At 37.3% G+C, this 23627-nt stretch overlaps 1 protein-coding gene across 2 annotated transcripts in view; it reads right to left on the bottom strand.

Moving 5' to 3' along the window:
* MLLT3 (MLLT3 super elongation complex subunit) overlaps nucleotides 1-23627 on the bottom strand; it is a 258133-nt gene that overhangs the window by 99641 nt on the left and 134865 nt on the right. For both annotated transcript variants that reach the window (XM_029201787.1, XM_029201788.1), the window contains exons 3-4: nucleotides 17939-18021; nucleotides 7933-8076 (exon numbers count right to left, since the gene is read on the bottom strand). In XM_029201787.1, the coding sequence (XP_029057620.1) occupies nucleotides 7933-8076; nucleotides 17939-18021 (227 nt within the window). The remainder of the gene's footprint in view (nucleotides 1-7932; nucleotides 8077-17938; nucleotides 18022-23627) is intronic.

Raw genomic sequence — 23627 nt, 5'->3', positions numbered from 1 at the left:
TACCTGTTTCATTTCTTTTTCATTTAGCCTTTACTCAACTTATGCAGTAAAAATATCTGAGCTTTGGATTGAGTGAAAAGTGTGCTCCTATTTTTCCCCTCCTTACTGAAAAGGTAAACAGGTAATCGGGAAGAAAGGAACAAATGAAGGCAGGAAGATTTATACCAGAGATGCTTTTTGGTGCATATTTTCAAAGGTCTTTAACTGTCCTTCAAACAAATTATGCAACTTTCAGAAGACGTTAAACCATAAATTAACCACTAAGTATGCTGAGTGACATAACACTATCATGATCATACTTTATAATTGATCTCATAACTTGGACATTCTAGTTATCATTTATATGTATGTTCTACTTTCATGATTTAATTTTACACACTTTTGGTGGGGGGCAGGGGGGCAGGAGCCAAAGAAACAGAAAGAAGAAAATACTAAATATGACATAAAATTGACCTCAACTCTGAGAAACAACCGAACAGATGAGGCTGTCTGCTTGATCTTACATTTATTTAAATAAATCACCTTTTATCAGTGCTGGTGAAAACAGCAGCATCCTTTTATCTTTTGAGGCAGACATTTACAGGATGATATATATCGAAAAATGACAGAAAGGCACACTTGTCCCCAAACAAATATCCAAAAATCCAGTGAAGCTGTCCAGTAACAGCCACTAAAATAATTTTCTATGTATTATTTTCTTTGAGTTATTTTTAAAATAAGCAGCCAGCTATCCACCTCTGGGCACCGTAAAGATGAGTTTGCCACAAAAGCCACATATTTTTAGAAGCCAAAGTCTTGATAAATCAGCTCCTAAGAACATAATTTGTTACACGCTGAAGAATGCCTGAAAATACAGACCTTGGTTAAAGAGGCTTCCATATCTTTTTGTAACCTTTCCAAATGTAAGTATGTGGGATGAGTATTCATAAATTTAAGTTGAACCGAAACATTCAGAATATTTCCAATTTAAAATACATTAAAATGCGGTATTTGAAAGGAAATGAAAATGGCTTTAAACATATGAAAAGATGCTCATCATCACTCATAAGAGAAATGTGAATTAAAAATGAGATATTTTTTCACTCATCAGATTGGCGGAAAGATGTTTAATGAATCACTGTGGTGGAGAAATAGGCACTCTTACACATTGTTGATGCAAGCATAGAGTAGCATAACATCCTTGGCAGACAATCTGTAAATGTCTATCAAAATTTAAATTCCACTTTGCCTTGGAGCCACGATTTTACTCCCAGGAATTTATCCTACAGATACACTCATCCATGTGCACAAATAACTATATAAAAGGTTATTCACTATAGCATCATTGGTGGCCTGAAGAAAGGCTCACTATATGTCATCTTGTATTGGATGTGTATTTACCTATTCAAAAAAATTAAAATTTGAGAGGAAGAGAATGCGATCTATACTGTTTAGAAACTCAAAGTGTTCTGAACTCTCCTACAAAAGGAAATACTAAACCATCCTACACAAGATTCATTCCAGAACCCTGCGATAAAATGCTACGTTCAGATGGCTTGACATGGCTGCATTAGTGAACGCTCCTTATCATAAGATCCCTTTGGCCCTTTAGTAACCAAAACCCTTTGTTGGGGGGTCCACAGTGGATCTGATTTCTACTTCACAATAAGTAGTGCTTCAGAAAGATTCCAATTTATTCCTTGCAAAAACATATCAGATATAAATGCAACTGTCACTTTGAGAAACAGGGCTGCATTATGCTGCAGACTTAACACAGACTGAAAGCATGTTCCCCATGTCTTCTCCAGCAAATCTTGCCAAATGGGCGTCTGAAATGTCCTATTGAAACAGGTGGTGTCTGAACAGAATTGGATTTCTGCCTGTAGAAACCCTAGTTCTAACAACTGCTGTGGTTAGTTTTAATTTTCAGTCCTCAAAATTAACTGCTGGCCAGTGATTCAGAAATAGACTGAACAACACGTTTAGACTTTGCCCTGTCTAATTGAGGAAAGAAAAAAAGAAAAAGAAAAAAAAGCCCACCAACACTCTACCACCATCCTATAAAGAACAACAGAGCCAAAGCAGACCACTTGATTTCCAGGCCAAAAAAAGGGAGCAGCTGTAAAACAAACTCAATTCTCCAAAGATGATTGCCCCTTTTGTGCTTTCTTCATAGAAGCACAAGGATGCACATATATACTTGCTGAACATACTACTTAGGAAATCTTAGGGCTTTGAGAAGCTTTTAATCTGCTAGAAAGTTAGAAGTAAGAACAATGGTAAGAACACCTAATTTTTCTGATGAAAACAGACATCTTAAAAAAATGATATTCCAAACAGACCTGTGTTTCAGTTTATACAAGCAAAATACTAACAGCCCGAATGTAAATTCCTTGAAGAAAGATACAATGGGCTATATACACTAATATGTATAAAACATATAACTAATAAAACCTGCTGTATAAAAAAATAAATAAAATTAAATTAAAAAATAAAAGATACAATGGGACAATTCCCTTTAAACCCAACATGTGTCCATCAATGTGCTGGTCACACTAACCGGTGCTAAACACATACTCCTGTGAATAAACTAGAGTAGCTTACACTACATAACAAACCTTTTCCACTGTACTTTTAAGAGCTTGATATAAAAATGGATAGAACTCTGATTTTCTAAACCAGCAATCAAAGGAAAAGGAATCAAGGGACAGGGTATCTACTATGAGCCACACACCATGGCTACACATTCCCAATGAAGAAAACAATGTCTTGTCCATTTCACGGATGATAAACTGAGATTCAAAAGAATGTAAACATTTTCCCAGGGTAATTCACCTAGAAGATGACAGAGATGAGGTTTTAATTTAAATCTGCCTGATTTCAAAATATTTCTAATTGTATCATACTCCCTCCCAAAAGAAAATCCGGAGAGACGAGTTAGTAAAATGACAAGTTTCAGTTATATGACAAACACTGTATCGTTGCTTTGCCAACACCCAAAAGAAAAACTCATCCTCTTTCAATCAAAAGTAATGGATGTCAAATCCGTCTGCATTTTGTCAGTATGACTGAATTCCAGCTATTAAGAAGGTGATCAAGTAAACAGAAAATCATCTATTGTGATCATAACCCTTTAAAAAAATCCTGACATCATAAAGAGCATATTTGAAAATCCTTCTACAGGGATTCAACAGTTCATTTAAAAAAAAATAGAAATAGCGCAGTGAAAGTGAGAGGTGCTTCTCAATGGGATACATTTGGTCCTTTTGCTTAACACTCAAGTATAAATAGATGACATCAAGTTTTGCCCTCAAAAGTTTACTGCTCACTGTCCTCTACCTCTCCTACCAACCAAAGAAGAAAATAAGACCTCAAAACGAAGGCATCGGGCTTCCCTGGTGGCACAGTGGTTGAGAGTCCGCCTGCCGATGCAGGGGACACGGGTCCGTGCCCTGGTCCGGGAAGATCCCACGTGCCGCGGAGCGGCTGGGCCCGTGAGCCATGGCCGCTGAGCCTGCGCGTCCGGAGCCTGTGCTCCGCGACGGGAGAGGCCACAAGTCTCCAGTTGAGAGGCCCACGTACCGCAAAAAAAAACAAAGGCATCTCCTCCCAGTACTCAGATTATTATTTCCCATTTTCTGACCCCTATCTTCTTTTTCTTACATAGGCCTGAGAGGAGCTAGCTTGTAAACCAAATCTACAGTTTCCCTAGCAAGTTCCAATGACATCCCTCATTTAGAGAGAACTACCTTCAGGGTCTTGTAAACGAACTCATTCCGTATTTCAATATTCTCAAAAAATAATGTTTAAATCCAAAAATGCCCTCCCCATGAAAATTTTACTCTTTTCTTTGAAAGCAAAGATAACCTTAATTTCAGGGAGCTATTCAAGAGAAGAACACAGGGTACATTTCTTCCAAGGCGGAAGCACACCAAGATTTCTCTGATAGTATTTAGAATAGAGTTACAACGTTAAAAAAAAAAAAAAAAAGAGTGAAAAGAAGAGAATGTTATTGACCAAAAAAAAGCTGTCATATAGCTATAGACTTATAGGCTATGAAATAGAAAAAAAATCTGCAATTTTTCAAGATTCTTCTGGCAAAACATTCTTTGGAATCATTTCTTTCTGAGAGCTGAAAAGCATTTTTCTAAGATGCTGCCAGCTCTAAAAACAACCTTTCTGATCTCTTGAAAAGCCAAGTTCTACTTTTAATAGTGCTATGTACTTTTGTTTCAAAGAAAAAAGTGAAAGAGAAGGAACCACAGCCAAAATGGTAAGTTTACCCTACTCATGCCTCAAGCTATACATAATGATTTCACACAGTACTTATGAAGAAGGGATCAAATTTTTCCTTTAAAAATAGAACATATACCTCTATGTCACATATGTAATGTTTAAGTATAAGGAGCAAAAGCACCCCCCTTTCACTCCAAAACCCAGTCAAAACAAAAGTTTATATGGAGAGACATAGTCATGAACAGAAGATCTCTAATAGACATGAGAAGCAAAAGTGACAAAAGCAAAAATAAACAAGTGGAACTACATCAAACTGAAAAGCTTCTACACAGCAAAGGAAACCATCAACAAAATGAAAAGGCAACCTACAGAATGGGAGAATATATTTGCAAATCATATATGTGGTAAGAGATTAATATCCAAAATATATAAAGAACTCATACCAAAAAACCCCAAACAATATGATTTTGAAATGGGCAGAAAATCTGAATAGATATTTTTCCAAAGAAGATATACAGAAGGCCAACAGGTATATGAAAAGGTACTTGACATCACTAATCATCAAAAAATGCAAATCAAAATAAGCTATTACCTCATACCTGTTACAATGGCTATCCTCAAGAAGACAACAGATGGTAAATATTGGCAAGAATATGGAGAAAAGGGAACCCCTGTGCACTGCTGGAGGGATTGTAAACTCCACAGTGCAGTCACTATGGAAAACAATATGGATATTCCTCAAAAAATTAAAAATGGAGCTACATATGATCCAGCAATCACACTTCTGGGTATATATCCAAAGGACATTAAAACAGGATACTGAAGATATATCTGCACTCTCATGTTCACTGCAGCATTATTCACAATAGCCAAGCCATGGAAACAACGTAAGTGTCCATCAACAGATGAATGGATAAAGAAGATGTGGAGATGTGTGTGTGTGTGTGTGTGTGTGTGTGTGTGTGTGTGTGTGTGTGTATGATGGAATATTATTCAGCCATGAGAAAGAAGGACATCCTGCCATTTACAACAACATGGATGAACCTTGAGGACATTAGGCTAAGTGAAATGAGTCAGACACACTGTATGATGTCACTTATATGTGCAATCTGAAAAAGTTAAACTCATAAAAACAGAGGCTAGACTGGTAGTTACCAAGGGCTGAGGGGTGGGAGAGAAGGGGAGGTGTGGGTCAAAGAGCACAAACTTCCAGTTATAAGATGAATAGGTTCTGGGGGTCTGATGTACAGCATGGTGATTACAGTTAATAGTGAATTATATACTTGAAATTTGGCTAAAAGAGTAAGTCTTAAATGTTCTCATCACAAAAGAGAAATGGTAATTACGTGATGTGATGCAGGTGTTAGCTAACGCTATGGTGATAATGATTTTGCAACATACAAGTGTATCAAATCAACATGTTGTAACCTTAAGTTATATGTCAATGGTATCTCCATAAAAGCTAAAAAAAAGATTTCTAATAAAATCAAAATGGCTAAGTTAGTAACACCATGATAGGTTGCATTAACAATGATAAATGTTAAAGTGTTAAACATAAGGTACTATATCCAAAAATCTTGGTAAGACAAAAAACGTTTACTAGTTCAGATTCTCCCATTTCCGTAAAAGACTATTTTAATCCTCCCATGCGAAATGGACAGAATCTATGGGATTACTAGTATTTCGAATGAATTTTTTAATTTTACTACAAAATTTACTAGAATCAGTCACTTAAGGAACTTATGTCAAATAACTGGTGTGCTCGAATATTTCACATTTCAACTTATTATTTTAGAGTTGTCAAGACATAATCTAAATCTAACAGGGAAAAAACATGCAGGCTTCAAATAGCACTTAAAGAAACACAAAGAAGGAAAGTTAGAAGTCAAGGATGATAATTCTGAGATAAAGGCTGAGTGGAGAAAAAGACAGAAATCTGCTAGAGACCTTATCAGGATGCAGTGCTGAACTCTGCCACATTATCACTGACCTGTAACCTCTTCTCTGGCTCACAAACAACTTTTGAGTACTCTGGGACTAAGAGGATGTTTTAAAAAGTTCTTGTGTCATATTTACCTTTTCCGACGACCCTTATCAGAAGCCTGATGTACTCAAGCTCCATAATTCACATGCTCCAATTACCTACCTAACTTCATACCCAAGAGGAATAATCAGAGGCATAAAATGCCACGCTCATAAAAAGAAACGTAATGGGTATGATTAGGATTTAAAATGGACAGGCTCATTTTTAAGGGCATAGCCATAGATAAGTAGCACCCACACTGTGCTCTACATAACTATAAAAGAATCAAATAGGGTTTGTTTAAAAAAACTCCTTAATAAACATATAATAAATCCCTACCTTTAAAACGAGTTGTATTACAAAAGCTCAGTTCTTCAGGAAGATGCATTTCCCCATAAAATACTACAAATGGTCATTCATTTCCAAAGCTGGCCCATCAATACCTATTTAACCCATAATCTACCGACATACAGTATAATGTGGAATGAAATGTGGTAAAAGTACCTGTAACACTTCAAATGCATATTAGTATCAATAGTTCAGCTGAGAGGATAGGAGCTTGGCAAAACAGATCCCAAAAAAATGGACTCCAGGGGTTACATATAACCCAAAGTGTTTACACAATTATATATATATATGGGTGGTTTTCTTATGAGAGGGTCCACAGCGTTCCTGAGGTTCTCGAAGTGGCTATTCATATCCCCATAAAGGAAAAGGGCTTCTGTGCTATATAAAATTCAATTCTTCCCTACAAAGCCCTCAGGTAGAGTTTATCAGTGAAATGAGGCATCTTGAGAAGTTATGGTCTACACATGCTTACATATAATGATAAGCTCATGGATGAAAAACTATCAAAAACCTTCCAGTAAAACTAAGTGAAGGAAATCCTGGTGTAAAGAATGCACTGCAAAAAAAAAAAAAAAAAAAAAGGAAAAAAATGTATAACTAAAAAAAAAAGAAAAGACCGCACTACCACATTTTATGGGGTCTGAACTGCCCATATAAGATGACACAGGAAGTTCATCTGAAGTATTCAATAGAAGCTGATGATCCTAGTAGTATCCAATGTGAAGTAGATTCTGACCCATCAACAGTGTTTGTCTGCACAAACTGCAAGCAAACATTCCATATGCTTGTGAGAAATTCCACTTAAAAACCTTTCCCCATCCTAGCCAATTCACCTGGGCACTATATTATCATTATCTTAAAAAGAAAAATCCATCTATTACCTACACAGAATTCAAACAAACAAAAATGTGTTTTTAAATGACCCAAACAAGTAATCTGAATGGGTACACATCTTTTCTATTCATTTTGACCAAGCAAATCTGGATAGTAACTTATTTTCATGTAATTTTTGATGTAACTTTCAACTTTAAAATTTTTCTGTACACTGATATAACACAGTTAAGGCATTGTTCTTTTCTTAATTGAGGATAGTTTGGTTTTAGATTGTTGTTGAAATAAAGTTGAACTGCATAGACTATAAGGCTGTTCTAACCAACAATGTAATTTCAGACTCATACCTACTTAAAATATTGTTTAATTACCTCTTCTTCTCAAACCATGAGTCCACAGCATGGTCATTAAGGTGCTTCACTGCTTTTACCTCTCTCAAAACATTACTGTACTTCTTGACACACTAGCAACTAGCTTTCTATGGAAAGGCTTTTCACAAGCCAAGCGTCACGTACCCCTCCTGCCTTCAGCAACTTTCTTCTGAACTCCTCTGTGGGGTTGTTGAAGGTAAGCTTTTCACAGCGGAGGTGATTCACTGGTGGATGGCCTTCAAGATGCAGGAATAAGTCATAATCAAAACGAACCTTCTTAGGTTCTTCCTAGAGGTTAAAAAAAATAAGAAGGAAAACAGAGACTTAGGCATAAATAGAAATTTGGAAAGCAAAGGTTTACTCCTGATAAGGATCAGAAAAGACTCAGACTACAGCACCGGGGAACTCTACTCGACGCTCTGTGGTGACCTAAATGGGAAGGAAATCCAAAAAATAAAGAGGGGAGATATGTATACGTATAGCTGATTCCCTTTTTAGTTAGTAGAAACTAACACAATAGTGTAAAGCAACTATACGCCAAGAAAAATTCATTCAAAAAAAAGAAAAAGAAAGAAAAGAGACCCAGACATCTAACAGCTACAGTGTCAAAGAAGGGGAAGTACTGGGGGAAAAGTCACCACGGAACTATCTACAAAGCAAAATGGAAACATGTGAAAAATTAGTTTCTTGTCTTAGAGGAAAACCAAAAAGAATAAACTCATCATCTTTCTTGCAGTCTCTCAAGTGGTAGGACACCACCACCACCGCCACCCAACTGGAAACCTAAGACACCCCTGAAGCCACTCCTTCCCCTTCCCACTCTACGGGCCTACACCCATCATCAACAGCTGACATTTTCTCTTTTAAATACTTCTTGAACAAGCTGTCTAACCCATACTGCCATGCTCTTACTGCTTCCTCAAACTACTATAAACTCCTTCCTCTAGTAGTTCTTCCTACCTCAGGATAGATGATCACTTTTCTTCTTCATTCAGGCCTCAAAACTGTCCATATGAAACAAAAATCTAGCCATTTTCACTCCTTGATTAAAATTTCACAAGTTCCCAATGCCATTAGAATAAAAATCTGAGCTCACCTAAATGCCACATAGGATTTTCACAATCTAGCTCTTGGTTCCATGTCTCACCACACCCCTTCCACCCATCTGGTGATCCAGCCACACATTGTGGTTGGTTGCTCCCAGAATTTACTCATTCTAGATTAACTCTGGGTTTCACCCTTGCTTTACATTACTACCTCCACTGCCGACCTCCACTCCTCCACCTTCTGCTTTACCTGGATAACTTCTACTCATCCGTCTCCATTCAGGTTTTATTTGGGGGAAGCCTTCCTTGAACTCCACTCCCAACTGCCCCTCCTCTGTTCTGTGTGCCTCTCTCTCTTATCCTTGAAACATCTTAGAGTAACTGTCTTATTATCTCCCTTTACCCTGCTAAATCATAAGATCTTTGAAAGCAGGAATAATGGTTGAGTCCTCACTGTACCCTCAACAACTAGTTTAGTGCCCCATGCATAGTAGCAATGCAATAAAGTCTGTGAAATGAATGAAAATACGGCATTTTCCTGGAGGACAAAACAGCACCATATCCAAGAGAACACAGTGATTATAATTCCATGATACTCGAGTTCTACTCTCCAGCCATTACTTTAGTTGGCTAAACATTTAAACCTCTCTACAGACAGATTCTCAGGCATCCAAGGGGAAATGAATACTGAGGATAATAATAACAATATTATGTATTTAACATTTATCTCATTTTCTTCTCATAGCTCTCCTTTGGGTCAGTTGTCAGCTCTGTTTGGCAGATGAGGAAATTAAAGCACTTAGAATTTATTACTTTATAAAAAAACTCCCTGTGTATTATAGATATTAACCATCTCTGTGAAATGTTACTTTTTTCATTTGTCATTAGCTTTGCCATTTTATGTGTTTTTGATAACAGCTATTTATGTTTTTTTAATAATAGCTTTACTGAGAAGTAATTCACATACCATAAAATTCACCCATTTAGAGTATAATATTTTGTGGGTTTTAGTACATTCACAGAGTTATAAAACCATCACCACATTCTGATTTCAGGACATTTTCATTACTCCAGAAAGATATCTCAAACTCATTAGTGGTCCAACAGATCCCACACCCCCTGGCATCACTAATCTACTTCTGCTTCTATGGAGTTGCCTATTCTCGACATTTCATATAAATACATGAACATACATAAAATACATACACAATATGTGCTCTTTTGTGACTGGCTTCTTATACTCAGCATGATGGCTTTGAGGTTCATCTATGTTGTAGTATGTGTCAGTTCCTTTTTATGGCCAAATAATAATCTATTATATGGGTATACCAGGTTTTGGTTATATATTTGTCAATAAATAGAAACGTGGGTTATTTCCATTTTGGGCTATTGTGAATAATGCTGCTATGAACATTTGTGTACAAGTTTTTGTATGGACATACATTTCCATTTCCCTTGGCTATGCACCTAGGAGTGGAATTTCTGGGTCACAAGGTAACTCTGTGTTGAACATTTTTAGGAAATGCCTTACTGTTTTACAGAGTGGCTGCACCATTTTAAAATCCCACCTGCAATGTATGAGGTGTTTATGGTTTTTAAAAACACAATATTTTCTAAAATTACATAGTCAAATAAAACAATGTTTTTCCTTTTTTATAAAAGAATTTGTTATATTACTAACACCTGATGAAACAAAGTGATCTGAACCCAGTTCTTTTGACTAAAACGTCTTAGCACCGAGCATGTGGAGAAAAGGGAACCCTCTTGCACTGCTGGTGGGAATGTAAATTGATACAGCCACTATGGAGAACAGTATGGAGGTTCCTTAAAAAACTAAAAATAGAACTACCATATGACCCAGCAATCCCACTACTGGGCATATACCCTGTGAAAACCATAATTCAAAAAGAGTCATGTACCACAATGTTCACTGCAGCTCTATTTACAACAGCCAGGTCATGGAAGCAACATAAGTGTCCATCAACATGATGGACAAAGATGAATGGATAAAGAAGATGTGGCACATATATACAACGGAATATTACTCAGCCATAAAAAGAAATGAAATTGAGTTACTTTTAGTGAGGTGGATGGACCTAGAGTCTGTCATACAGAGTGAAGTAAGTCAGAAAGAGAAAAACAAATACCATATGCTAACACATATATATGGAATCTAAAAAAAAAAGAAAAGGTCATGAAGAACCTAGGGGCAGGACGGGAATAAAGACGCAGACCTACTAGAGAATGGACTTGAGGACATGGGGAGGGGGAAGGGTAAGCTGGGATGAAGTGAGAGAGTGGCATGGACATACATACACTACCAAATGTAAAATAGATAGCTAGTGGGAAGCAGCCACATAGCACAGGGAGATCAGCTCGGTGCTTTGTGACCACCTAGAGGGGTGGGATAGGGAGGGTGGGAGAGACGCAAGAAGGAAGAGATATGGGGACATATGTATACATATAGCTGATTCACTTTGTCATAAAGCAGAAACTAACACACCACTGTAAAGCAATTATACTCCAATAAAGATGTTAAAAAAAAAAAAGTCTTAGCACCTCCAACTGTCAGAATGCAGACATTACCTACTACAAATTCATGGTTTTCACCTCTTCATCCAAACTTCCCCAGATCACAGTCTCCACTCATGTACTCACTACCTCTCACTTCTATTACTAATCTGGCACGAAACTTGCTCCTTCTCTCCTTAATCAGGGTGCCATTCTCTCCTGGTTTTCCTCACACTTACTGGCATTCCTCCTTAGTTTTCTTCACAAGCTTCCCTTCTTTCTTCATTGACTTTTTTTTTTTTTTTTTCGCTACGCGGGCCTCTCACTGTTGTGGCCTCTCCCGTTGCGGAGCACAGGCTCGGGATGCGCAGGCTCAGCAGCCATGGCTCACGGGCCCAGCCGCTCCGCGGCATGTGGGATCTTCCCTGACCGGCACTAACCCGTGTTCCCTGCATTGGCAGGCAGACTCTCAACCACTGCGCCACGAGGGAAGTCCCTCTTCATTGACTCTTAAATGCATTTACCTTTTTGCAAAATTCCCCAGGGAGGCATCGCCCATTCACAGGGAGTTAGTTCCTCCTTCATGACAATGACTCCCCTCTCTACCTCCAGCCCAGTTCCCACTTGACTGCCATATGCTTGTGTTCCAGTTTAACCACACCTCCACTGGGGTGACCGGCAGCAACAGCAAATTCATGCATTATCTTAAACTGAAGTTATCTTCATGTGTCCTTTCTCCTATACTCTATATCATGACAAACAGAAATCTTAATTGCTTCCCAAGGGTAAAATACACAAAAGTCATCACTAACGCTTCCTTCTCCCTTACTCATCACAGTCAAATGGTCTCTGAGTTCTGTTTAGTATTCCTCCTTAGGAACTCTCAAATCTATGCCCTTTGCTCTAGTCACAATAACTACTGCCTTAGCTTAGACCTTCATCACTCTTCATCTGGTCGCCTCCCTGTTTTTGAACTTACCCCTTTCTATCTACCTCAATGACAAGAGAGTGATCTTTCTGACACAAAAATCAGATTACATCTTCCCATTGATATAAAAGCCTTTAACGGCTCATCATTTTCTACAGGATGAAATCCCACCTCCTGGTAATAACCATTATAGTCTTTTAATACCTTTCCTGCATTGCTTTTGTTCTCTTACTCTACCTTGTCCTTCCACAATGTTGAAGCACTTGCTGTTCCCCAGTGCTTCATATTATCTCATTCATTTTGCTTTTCACATGTCGTATTCCCCGTTGTCTAAAATGCCTTCCCTCCCAGCATACTTCCATCCTTTACCCGTTTAGTGCAAACTCATCATTCAAGACCTAGCTGAAGCATGAACTCCTCTGAAAAGTCTTCCTAACCCTCCCAACCCCATCTGAATTAGACATCCCTGTTACAGCATTCCTTTATTAATGTAACGATCACAACCATTTTTACTAATTACCTGCTTTTCCTCCAAATTGTAAAATAGTCAATACAACTTTAGAATTAATTTAAAAAATAAGAAGGGCCATTTTCTACCTTACAATTGGGAGTGTAAATTGGTAAAGCCTTTGGGAAAACACACTGGCAATATCTATCAACATACTAAATGCATGCAATGTTTAACCCAGTAATTCTACTACTAAGAATCTCTTCCACAGAAATATTCAAATATATGTGCAAAGATATAGAGACAGATATAGATGTAAAATAAAATGTTCATGGTAGCATTGTTTATAATAGTAAAAAACAGGGATGATCTGCATGTAAGTATATCATTATCATGGAATACTATGCAGATATTTTTAAAAACTGACTTGGAAAGGCATATCGCTAAGTGAATTAAAGGCAAGTCACAGAAAAAATATTAAAATATAATATATTATGTCCTTGCCAATCTCTATATAGACATACTTTTTATCCATGCAAGTGCATGGGGGAAAATCTGGAAAGGCTATACCAAATAGTTAACAATGATTAAATGAAGTGAAAGGAGTAACTCCTAAGTTTTATTCCATTCACTTTTACTAGGAGTATACTCCAGTATACTTTTTTAAAGAGAAAAATACATTAATGAATATAATAATTACCAGCAGAAAAGGAGTGAGGTAGTAACAACACTTTACAGTTCACACCAGTTTAAAACCAAAAAAAAAAAAATTACTTTTCAGTAAAACTAAGGCTGAGTACCACAGACAGTGACAATCTTTGTATGAATCCTGAGTGTGATTTTCTTTTGAAGTTTTTTTTAATAGAAAGTAAAAAGTAACCATAAATTTGTGGTCTGACCAACTGAATATCTTTCTTAGAGAGCTGACATCAATATAATGTCAATTTATGCTCCATAGAAAAGATTCTTCTTCAAAGTTCAAACAAGGAAGCATGTATTTATTCTCCATATAAAGCTGATACATTTCCTAGAGGGTGGAAACCTGGTTTTGGCAATATCAAATTATCCCTTTCAGTCTGCTTCAGTCCTTGACATTCACTCATGTACTTTTCTGAGGACAGAATGAAAGAGAGAAGCACGGGATCCTTTCAAACCTGAAGTGCTACAGTCAATTATGTTTCAGTGGGCCTGTTGGTTTAGTTTCTGAAACACACAGATTCTCATGGATAGGCTTGTTTTGTTGAATACAAACACAAAATAAGAGAATAAACAAACATGAACTCATAAGAAGCACTGACACTCCACCACCCCTCTTGACTCTGACCTCTCAAATAAGTGAGCAAAACTGAAGACAAGCTTATTATAAGCGAGAAAAGTACAAGGATGGAGATGGGACCAAGGGCAGGGTGATATTATACACTGAATATGCAGTGGCAGGCCCCTTCCAACATCAGGTGGAGGTCTTTTTGCTGCTTTCTCTCATCTCCTATGCAAACTTGAAATAATACTTTTTCATAAACCATTATTATAATGGATGTTCTTTCTACAAGACAGAGTTGAGTAAACTCCAGGGATAAATAAAATAATATACACTCAGAAGAAATGAAATGAACATTCTGGAGCAACAGCCTAGACCTATTAAATTTTCACACATAGATCATTTCAGTAGGATGGAGATCCAGAGTGGAAGATAGCAAAAATTTGGTTTCTAAGACACTCTAAGAAGATAAATTAAAAAGAGATGACAGAGCAATCATTTTAATTAAAAAATTAAGAACATAAAGAAAAGTATTTAAAATACTACACCCATACATTTTCCACTGAGTTTAAAGAGATGTTAACACTTTCATCATGCTAGTTTACGTTTTTCTTTAACTAAATAAAATTTTGTAAATATGAGCTTCTCCATCCCTCCTTCCCTAGTAAGCCATGCCCTTTAGTTCCTGTGCTGTCCTTTCAACTCATGCTCTTGTACTACATATGTGTCTCCATCACCTCATTTATTCTTGGCTTCAGTGGTTTATAAAACCATACATAAGTGATATCATAACCATATAATATATAATCATCATTTTTGTTTTTGAGACTTATCCATCTTGCTACATTAATTGCTAAATAGCATTTTGTGTATTATTAACCCATCAGTAATTGATCCACATCTCTACAATTAGGTGTATACTACTTTTTCATACTACAAACACTGAAATATGTTTCATTGTGCACCTGTGAAAAAAGCAATAATTATTATGTATAAAATCTTAAAGAAAATCTAAAAATAAAAATCAGCTAATCTGGACACTAAACAGAGTATCTACTACACAGTGGTCAGCTGAATGTCTATTTTACAATGGCCCCAAAGAAATAACTGTTTTCCACCTCAGGTGCATCTTTCTTCTTTCATATTTTAAGAAACTAAAAATTCCTCACAAAGTGAATAAATAATATGTCTTTCAGTCATAAGAATTGCTACCCAAAGTACCAAGATGACTGCATTTGTGTGTGCGCACGTGTGCACACATTACTTGCAGCCTCTTCATCCTTCATTTACTTTCTTTTTAAATCTGGCGGATGAGGAGATTCCAGTTATTTCTGTAAAGGAGGGAATTGGGCAGTTCAGAAAATATATTTCTCTGAAGAAATGAGAGCTTGTAAAAGTGACCAGAAAAGTTAAAAACAAAGTAGGAGAGAAGATACTTTATTGCAGCATTATTTCCAAACTGAAGCCTTCAGTGTACCTTCATACATCGCTGGTAGGAAAGTAAAATAGTACAGTCATTTTGGAAAACAGTTTGGCAGTTCTTTAAAAAGTTAAATTAAACACAGAGTTACCACACGACCCAACAACTCCATCTAGGTGTATAACCAGGAGACTTGAAAACATATGTCCACACAAAAACTTGTATATGAATGTTCGTAGCAGCATTATTCATAGGGCAAAGATGGAAACAAGTCAAATGTCCATCAAATTATGAATACAAATATAAGAAAAAATGTGGCATTATTTATACAATGGAATAGCATTCAGTTATAAAAAGGAATAAGTATTGGTACATCCTATAACACGGATAAACCTTGAAAACCTACTAAATGAAAGAAGCCAGACACAAAAGGCCACATATTGTATGATTTCATTGATAAGAATTGGCCAGAATAGGATATTACACAGAGAAAGGGAATAGATTAACCCCAGGGGCTGGGAGAGTAAGGAATGAGGAGTGATTGCTGATAGGTACAAGGTTTCTTTATGGGGTGATGAAAAATGTCCTAGAACAAAATAGTGGTGATGGTTGCACAATACACTAAAACCCACAGAGCTGTACATTTTTAAAGGATGAATTTTATGGTGTGTAAGTTATATCTCAATTTTTTTAATAAAAAAAAGAAAGCTAAAAACTAATTTCTTAAGGGAAATCTTGACATGAGAAAAAACAAATCCATACATCAAATGTGAAAGCATATCATATGAACAGACATAAATGCATCTCAACAAATTCTGATTTGATGAAAAACACGTGAACATTTCAGTGGTGTTACTACTGAGGAAGGTAATCATTATTCTGGCAAAGAGTTACTGCTTCAAAGACACAGAAGTCAAGAGAATTGCCAGTGGAGAGAAAGATCTAGATCAAGAATCTGGTTTTAACACTTTCCAACTGTGTGTGGCCTTGGACAAGCCATGTAATCTTTCCATGACTCAGTTTCCCTTCCTGTAGAATAGGAATAATAACCTCTCAAAAGTTCTTATAAACCTACTAAACAAAGCAACATATGTAAAGGGCTCAGTAAACTGCCACGGACAAAGTAAGCACTCAGCTATTTAACTACACAGAAATAGGTTACCACCAAATACGTACCCAAAATATAAATATAAAGAAAAAATAATTAACAGGGATATCATGTGTGTAGGAAGGCCGTGGAGCAGGAATGTAGCACATGAGGAGACCGGCTTGAAAAAAACAAGAAATATGAAAAGTAAAATTTATCCCTATTTTCTACACATTCCAACTTTTGAAGATAGTTTCATTATAGCTTATTTAAAAGTTAATTATCTCTTAATCACAAAGAGATTTTTACTGAATTGAAGGCTGGGCCTTCTATACATTGAAAAAGCCAGTAGAACACAATACTGTAAATCAACTATACTTCAATTAAAAAGAAAAAAAGAAAAAGTCAGTGGGACACTGTTCCAGCGGAAGATACTGATCACTAAAGAGTGGCTTATCAGAGGTTCTCATACTTTGTGGTGTTTCTTCACCTGGAAGGCCAGTAAATATGCAGATTCCTAAGCCCCATCCCAGAGATTCTGATTCAGTAGATCTGGGATAGAGCCTGAGAATCTCATTTCCAACCAGCTCTTGGGTGATGCTGATGCTTCTGGTCCAAGGACCAGACTTCACGGAGCACTGGCTTGGATAACACAACATTCTAATTGCTCAGTTCCTTTAAAAAGAAAAATGTGAATTCTCTCACTTTGGGGCAGGTTTCAGGAACTATGATTACCTTGGAATAAAAGGAAGAAACAGGGTGATTAAAAATAACAGCTAGCATTTACTAAGTGCTTACTTACATATGAAGCATTATTCTAAAAATCCTGCATAGCTTTATTTAATCTAATCCTCCTAGCCACCTTATGAGGTAGATACACTTATCCTATCCCCATTTTATAAATGATAGTGAGCCCCACAGAGGTTGAGCGGTGTGTCCAATATTATACAGTCTGCGTGTTTTGCCATATATGCACTGCTGAAATTTTTAAAATCCAATAGAATCCGTAATATCTACTTGCTGATATAATTGTATATATGTGTGTCACATGTGTGTATCCGATAAAGGTAAAGGAGAGATTATTCTTTGTAAGTCTCAAATTCTAGAATTATGAAAATGAGAAAAGGATCATTTCACCAAAAAGCTGTAATTTCTCTTTTCTATTGTACAAACATATATTAATCTTCTTTTTCAAAAGGTAATCACTCTTCTCTTAAAAGAAACATTTAATGAATTTCATATAATCTGACTTCACAGAACTGAAATTATCTTTCTCTAGCCACTTCCTCTTTAATTAAGGACAACAATAGCCAAAATTCCTAGAAGACAAATTTTAACTTTCATTTTAAAATCATCTAGTGATAGAAGTGCTTATGAATCAAAACTATTTTAAACATCATTTGGTTAATGAAGGATCTTCTATTGAAAAATTAATGAGTAAAGATTACATACCTTGTTTTTAAAATAAACCTCAATTGGCAAAATGAAACCAGCATACCCAGATTCTTCTACTTTGTAAGGTGGATCTTTGCACACTGCAACATTAAAAAAGAGAAAAAAAGTGAGATGAGATTAACAGGCAAAAACACATTCTTCTTTCCTTTAAAAACACGAAAAAAAAAATCCTATCCTACCACCTACATCAATCTCAATTTTCACAGCCCTTTGCCAAGCCCCAGCTAACTCTCTGATTTGTTCTTTACTTCTTGTTCAGAATCTACAATAATAATATTCCTATGTAAGTCAAATATGTAAGTTATTTATTCAAATCTTGATGGGGGATAGTGCATCACAGTCAACCATGGTCATGAATGACTGGACTTTAGTGATTATCACCCTGCCCTAACACTTTAGGGAAACTGAGGACAGCACCTTGTGACTGAAAGCTTGAAAACAACTATAAGTTACCTAACAAACATATTATCTATGTCTAGTCTTTGATGGACATCACACTACCCCAAACCCCTCAGTTCTCTGAGATATCCTAATTTCCGTACCAAAAGGTGGCAGGACCACCCTCCTTCCTTAGAGAAATCCCAAACCCAGTGTCTCCCAATGTTATTGGTGTTCATTAAGACTTATTATCCCCCATTACCCCCAAAGGAATACTTACTGAAATACTGCAATACATACAAAGACTTCAAAACTATTCACATCATAAGAATACAAAAGAAACAATAAGGTTTTTGTATTCTTATGAAGAAAGACTTATTTAGACAAGACTATTTAGGCAAGCTCTTGGGAAATGAGAGATGCCCTAAGAAGCTAAATATGATTTCACCCCACTAAAATTTCCATTAAATCAAAATCAGTTGCAAGGGCTTTCCCTGGTGGCGCAGTGGTTGAGAGTCCACCTGCCGATGCAGGGGACACGGGTTCGTGCCCCGGTCCGGGAAGATCCCACATGCCGCGGAGCGGCTGGGCCCGTGAGCCATGGCCGCTGAGCCTGAGCATCCGGAGCCTGTGCTCTGCCACGGGAGAGGTCACAACAGTGAGAGGCCCGCGTACAGCAAAAAAAAAAAATCAGTTGCAAGCCAACTGAGCTATTCTAGTTAAGACTGCATTCTGCTGGTAAGTATCACAAAGAATTAAAAATGTACATGTTGAACATCAAGGCCATATACCCCATAGCACATAACCTGGTAGCCCAAGTCCACTTCAGCAGGGCTCCAGTCTGCCTTTTAAACCCTTCCTCCTTTTGTCACCCACCAATCCTCCTATGCTTCATTCAATTGCATCAATTCCCCCAAAACATGCCCAGTATTTCCCACCTATGCTCTGTCCTCTTTCCTTCCATCGCACTTTGATGCTACTCTTAGTATACTCTGCTAGTTCAAATCTCAATTTCTTCACAAAGCCTTTCCAGAGTATCACAGAGTACTATCCTCTCTTCTCCTTTTACCCTCCCAAAGAACTGTCTGAATCACTGATTTGACACTTAACAGACTTCCTTATTATCATATATTCAGGAACCTCGTCTCTAATTCCCTTTCACTCCCCAAGGACAGAAATTTTTTTTAATTAATTTTTATTGGAGTATAATTGCTTTACAATGTTGTGTTAGTTTCTGCTGTACAGCAAAGTGAATCAGCTATACGTATACATATATCCCCTCTTTTTTGGATTTCCTTCCCATTTAGGTCACCATAGAACATTGAGCAGAGTTCCCTGGGCTATAGAGTAGGTTCTCATTAGTTATCTATTTTATATATAGTATCAATAGTGTATATATGTCAATCCCAATCTCCCAATTCATAAGGGCAGAAACATTTACTCAGGAACATAAGGAGTGTCAAGGGCTCAGGCATGCCTGGGTGTCAATCCGGAATCCACCTCGAACTAGCCAGGCTACCTCTGGAAAGTTACTCCAATTTTCTGAACCTCAGGTGCCTTGCCTGGACAATGTGAGAACTAAACAAGGTGACGTATGTAAAAGACACAGGATAGGTCCTGGAACACATAAAGAAGTGGCAGAAGTAAGGCAGGAAATCTAACCTGTAAATACCCAATTGTCATGTAAACCTTTCGGATGAAAGTAGAAAGGAGAAAAGTACAGAGCCCTGGATTTGGATTAGAAGACTCAGTTCCACGGCCCTGGACTAAGGATTCTCTAGACAGCTCTAGTTCTATTCCCTTTATATATATATATATATATATTTTTTGGCTGCGTCAGGTCTTCGTTGCTGCACGCGGGCTTTCTCCAGTTGCGGCGAGCGGGGGCTACTCATCGTTGCGGTGCACGGGCATCTCATTGAGGTGGTTCCTCGTTGCAGAGCACGGGCTCTAGGTGTGCGGGCCTCAGTAGTCGTGGCATATGGGCTCAACAGTTGTGGCTCACAGGCTCCAGAGCACAGGCTCAGTAGTTGTGGCACACGGGCTTAGTTGCTCTGTGGCATGTGGGATCTTCCCGGACCAGGGCACCCTGCACTGGCAGGTGGATTCTTAACCACTGTGCCACCAGCAAAGCCCCCATTCCCCTTAAAAGAGAGAACATCATCTACACATTGTAAGCATGGCTATCAAGACTCAAGAAGATTATATATGTGGGGAAATACAAGTCTGAGGCATTTTTAAGGCAGGGGAGGATGATGATGTACTTAAAAATTGGTTAGACACTCCATGAATACAAATATGATTACAAAGAGGTATCCTGAAGACAGGATTTTAACACTTGGCAGTCTCCTGTAGCCCACCTTAGGAAAATTTCCCCAAACTGACATCAGAAGAAGTAAATGATGATGAATGAGGCATCTCACCTGACCTTACAAGTTTCTCTAATAAAAAATGAAAAAGCAAAAGGACTCAGTGGCTTCAGCCCTGCATCCACTGACCACCTGCCAACCTATCATGAATATTCAAATACCCTGAACACTGAGCAGGGTGCCACTAAATGCATGAGCACCCCACCCCAGCTAGAAAGATAGCATTACATCCATGACATTTCCAGGCTGCAGAGCCCCTTTTCAGAACAGCAGTTTCAGTGTCCAGGTTGCTTGGGATTAATCATGCCAATGCCATTCGAAGGAAGTTTATTCTGTGGGCTGCTGTAGATGCCAGAGAAGTTATAGCTGTTCCTCTCTACACCCTTTTGTACAGTTCACTTTCTCTATTCTGCATGCAAAATGCTCCTATTATAGAAAACAGCTGTTAGTGAGCACATCTTATAGTTGAAGGTCTTAAATTTTTTTCCCACCCTTTAAAGGAAATGATCTGTTATGTATTACTATTCCAAAGAAGTCTAGTTTTATAAGAAACTGTTTACCAACTCATACCTCAATTATTTTTAAATGCAGTATTTTCATAAATAACAATGAACAATGTCTGTTGAGCACCCTGAGTTCTCAATTAGAAGCAAACAATAGAAACTTTTTATTCACAATAAACACGACAGAAAAGCAGTAGCAATGCAAATACAAATTTACAGTTCTAATCTGAAAAAAGGTCAAATTAGGGGAAGTAGTTTATTTATTCGACTGTTTTATAATCAGAATCATTAACATGAGTTTCTAACCTTAAGGATCTATTAAGATCTATGTAATAAAAGGCCAAATGTCATAAGTTACTGAAGGGATACCCATCTATAGAAAGCCATCACATTTTTTTAGGTGACAATAAAATGGGAGGATTCATATTCATTCTTTAAACTATGCACATTAATTCAGTAGAAATCACTGGGAACTCTTATTCCTGTCAAAATCCAGCCAAAATTCTGAGATGTTGGCTCTCTCAGAACGTCTCTCTGTTCCTCTTCCAAGCTTCTCTTGTTGCACTTACTTATCAGGCAGCCTGATAACGTTCATTCACCGCTCAGACTCCTCACTAGACTGAGCGACTTGAGGTCAGCAACCCCACCATTATTATTTGAGCACCAAATAATAGGTGTTCAATAAATATTTGTTGAATTGAATTTCTTAAAGATTCATGCCACTCTTGAGTTTGTGGTTAGCAGATACAAACTAGTATATATAGGACGGATAAACAACAAGGTCCTACTGTACAGCACAGGGAACTATATTCAGTATCCTGTGATAAACCATAATGGAAAAGAATATAACAAACAATGTATGTATATGTATAACTGAATCACTTTGCTGTACAACAGAAATTAACACAACACTGTGAATCAACTATACTTCAATTAAAAAAAAAAAGGATTCATGTCACTCTTCACTGATCTACCATTGCTAAAGAAGTTGCTTTCTACAAGCAGCAATGATTTGATATTAGCCAGTCAAATTCTTCTCCAAACGCACTACAAGCAAAATAATCTTTTAAAAATTGGTAGAGGTGATAGAAAGTGTTGCCACAGAGAAGTAGTCTCTTGAAAGCTGAGTATCTAATGTGGGACTGATTCTAATTCTATAGTACCAAATTTTAAGAAATTGAGTTAACAAATTGGGCCAGAAGATCTCCAACATCATTTTGAAACTAACACTATAGAGCCATAAATAACATTTCCCTTTTCCTCTCCTTCTGCACGTTACTACTCATGTGCCCCAAAGCTCTAACTAGAAGACATTTTCAAAACTCCATGCAGATCTACCCACACACAACACCCAAAATTTAGGCCTGAGAGGAACAGACCAAAGTTTTCATAAATAATGAGTAATTGGGCTTTCCCCTCCCCCCCCAAAATAGCTTTTCAAAATAATAGGCACAATATAAACCCATATACATAGTATTTAGAATGATGTTAACTATATACATTGACCATTAATCTATTTAATTTTTAAGTTGAGTGGAAAATGTACAAAAAGAAGAAAAACACATGAAAAGGGAAAAAAGTCATGATTTGATTAGCCTGGAATAAGTCAAATCCTTACTTATTACCTGAGATTTTTAATATTAATCCTTTAGGAGAAAAAGGCTTGAAAAATAGCTATGCTTGATACAAAGAAATAAGTGCTACTTAGATGAATAAATGAATTTGTGCTTATATAATGTTATATATACAATAAGTAAACTTAAATTATTAAAATATCTCATTTTTAGCACCAAAAACAAAAAACAAGAAAAAGAAAGAAAAGAACTCCTCCAGATCCACAAGACCATCATGTAATAAGCTTTAGAAAATATCATTAGGCAACAGTTTTTTCCCAAATCCTTAGGAAAATAGCTGGCAGATTCCTCTCCAGAGCCTCTCTCCAGTCTATTTGCTTAGACACTAGACTTTACACACATCTGAATACTTTTGATAAGGACATGGCCCAGGTGCCCATTGATAATTATTGCTTTTACTTTATTTACAGTGCAGAGCCCTCCCACACCAAACTCTCTATATATACAGACTGGTTATTACCATGGCTTTGTGCCCAATGTCCCTTCCAGCTTCAGCATTTTGGACTCCTTCTCTTCCTGCTTCAGTTCCACCACATCAGAGCCCCTAAGAAAAGTGAAGCAGGGTACTACATGGCCATCTTGCTGCCCCTGTTCTGTGCGTCTGGAAATCCAAAGACTAACATCTAGCAGTCTGGGCATCACCCTGCCACCGAACATGGCCCAGCCTTTACACTCCTGACATTTTGAAAAGAACAAAAATCAACGGTTGGATTTTGTTTTTGTTTTTATAAGCTCACGCATGCACGCACACACACCACACACACACACACACACACACACACACACACACACACACACACAC

The sequence above is a fragment of the Monodon monoceros genome, unplaced genomic scaffold (genome assembly GCF_005190385.1).
Source record: "Monodon monoceros isolate NGI ecotype Baffin Bay Population unplaced genomic scaffold, NGI_Narwhal_1 Super_Scaffold_5, whole genome shotgun sequence".
In the NCBI taxonomy this organism is placed as follows: domain Eukaryota; kingdom Metazoa; phylum Chordata; class Mammalia; order Artiodactyla; family Monodontidae; genus Monodon; species Monodon monoceros.
The sequence above is the reverse complement of the archived record's forward strand: the minus strand, read 5'-3'. Positions and strand labels throughout refer to the sequence as shown.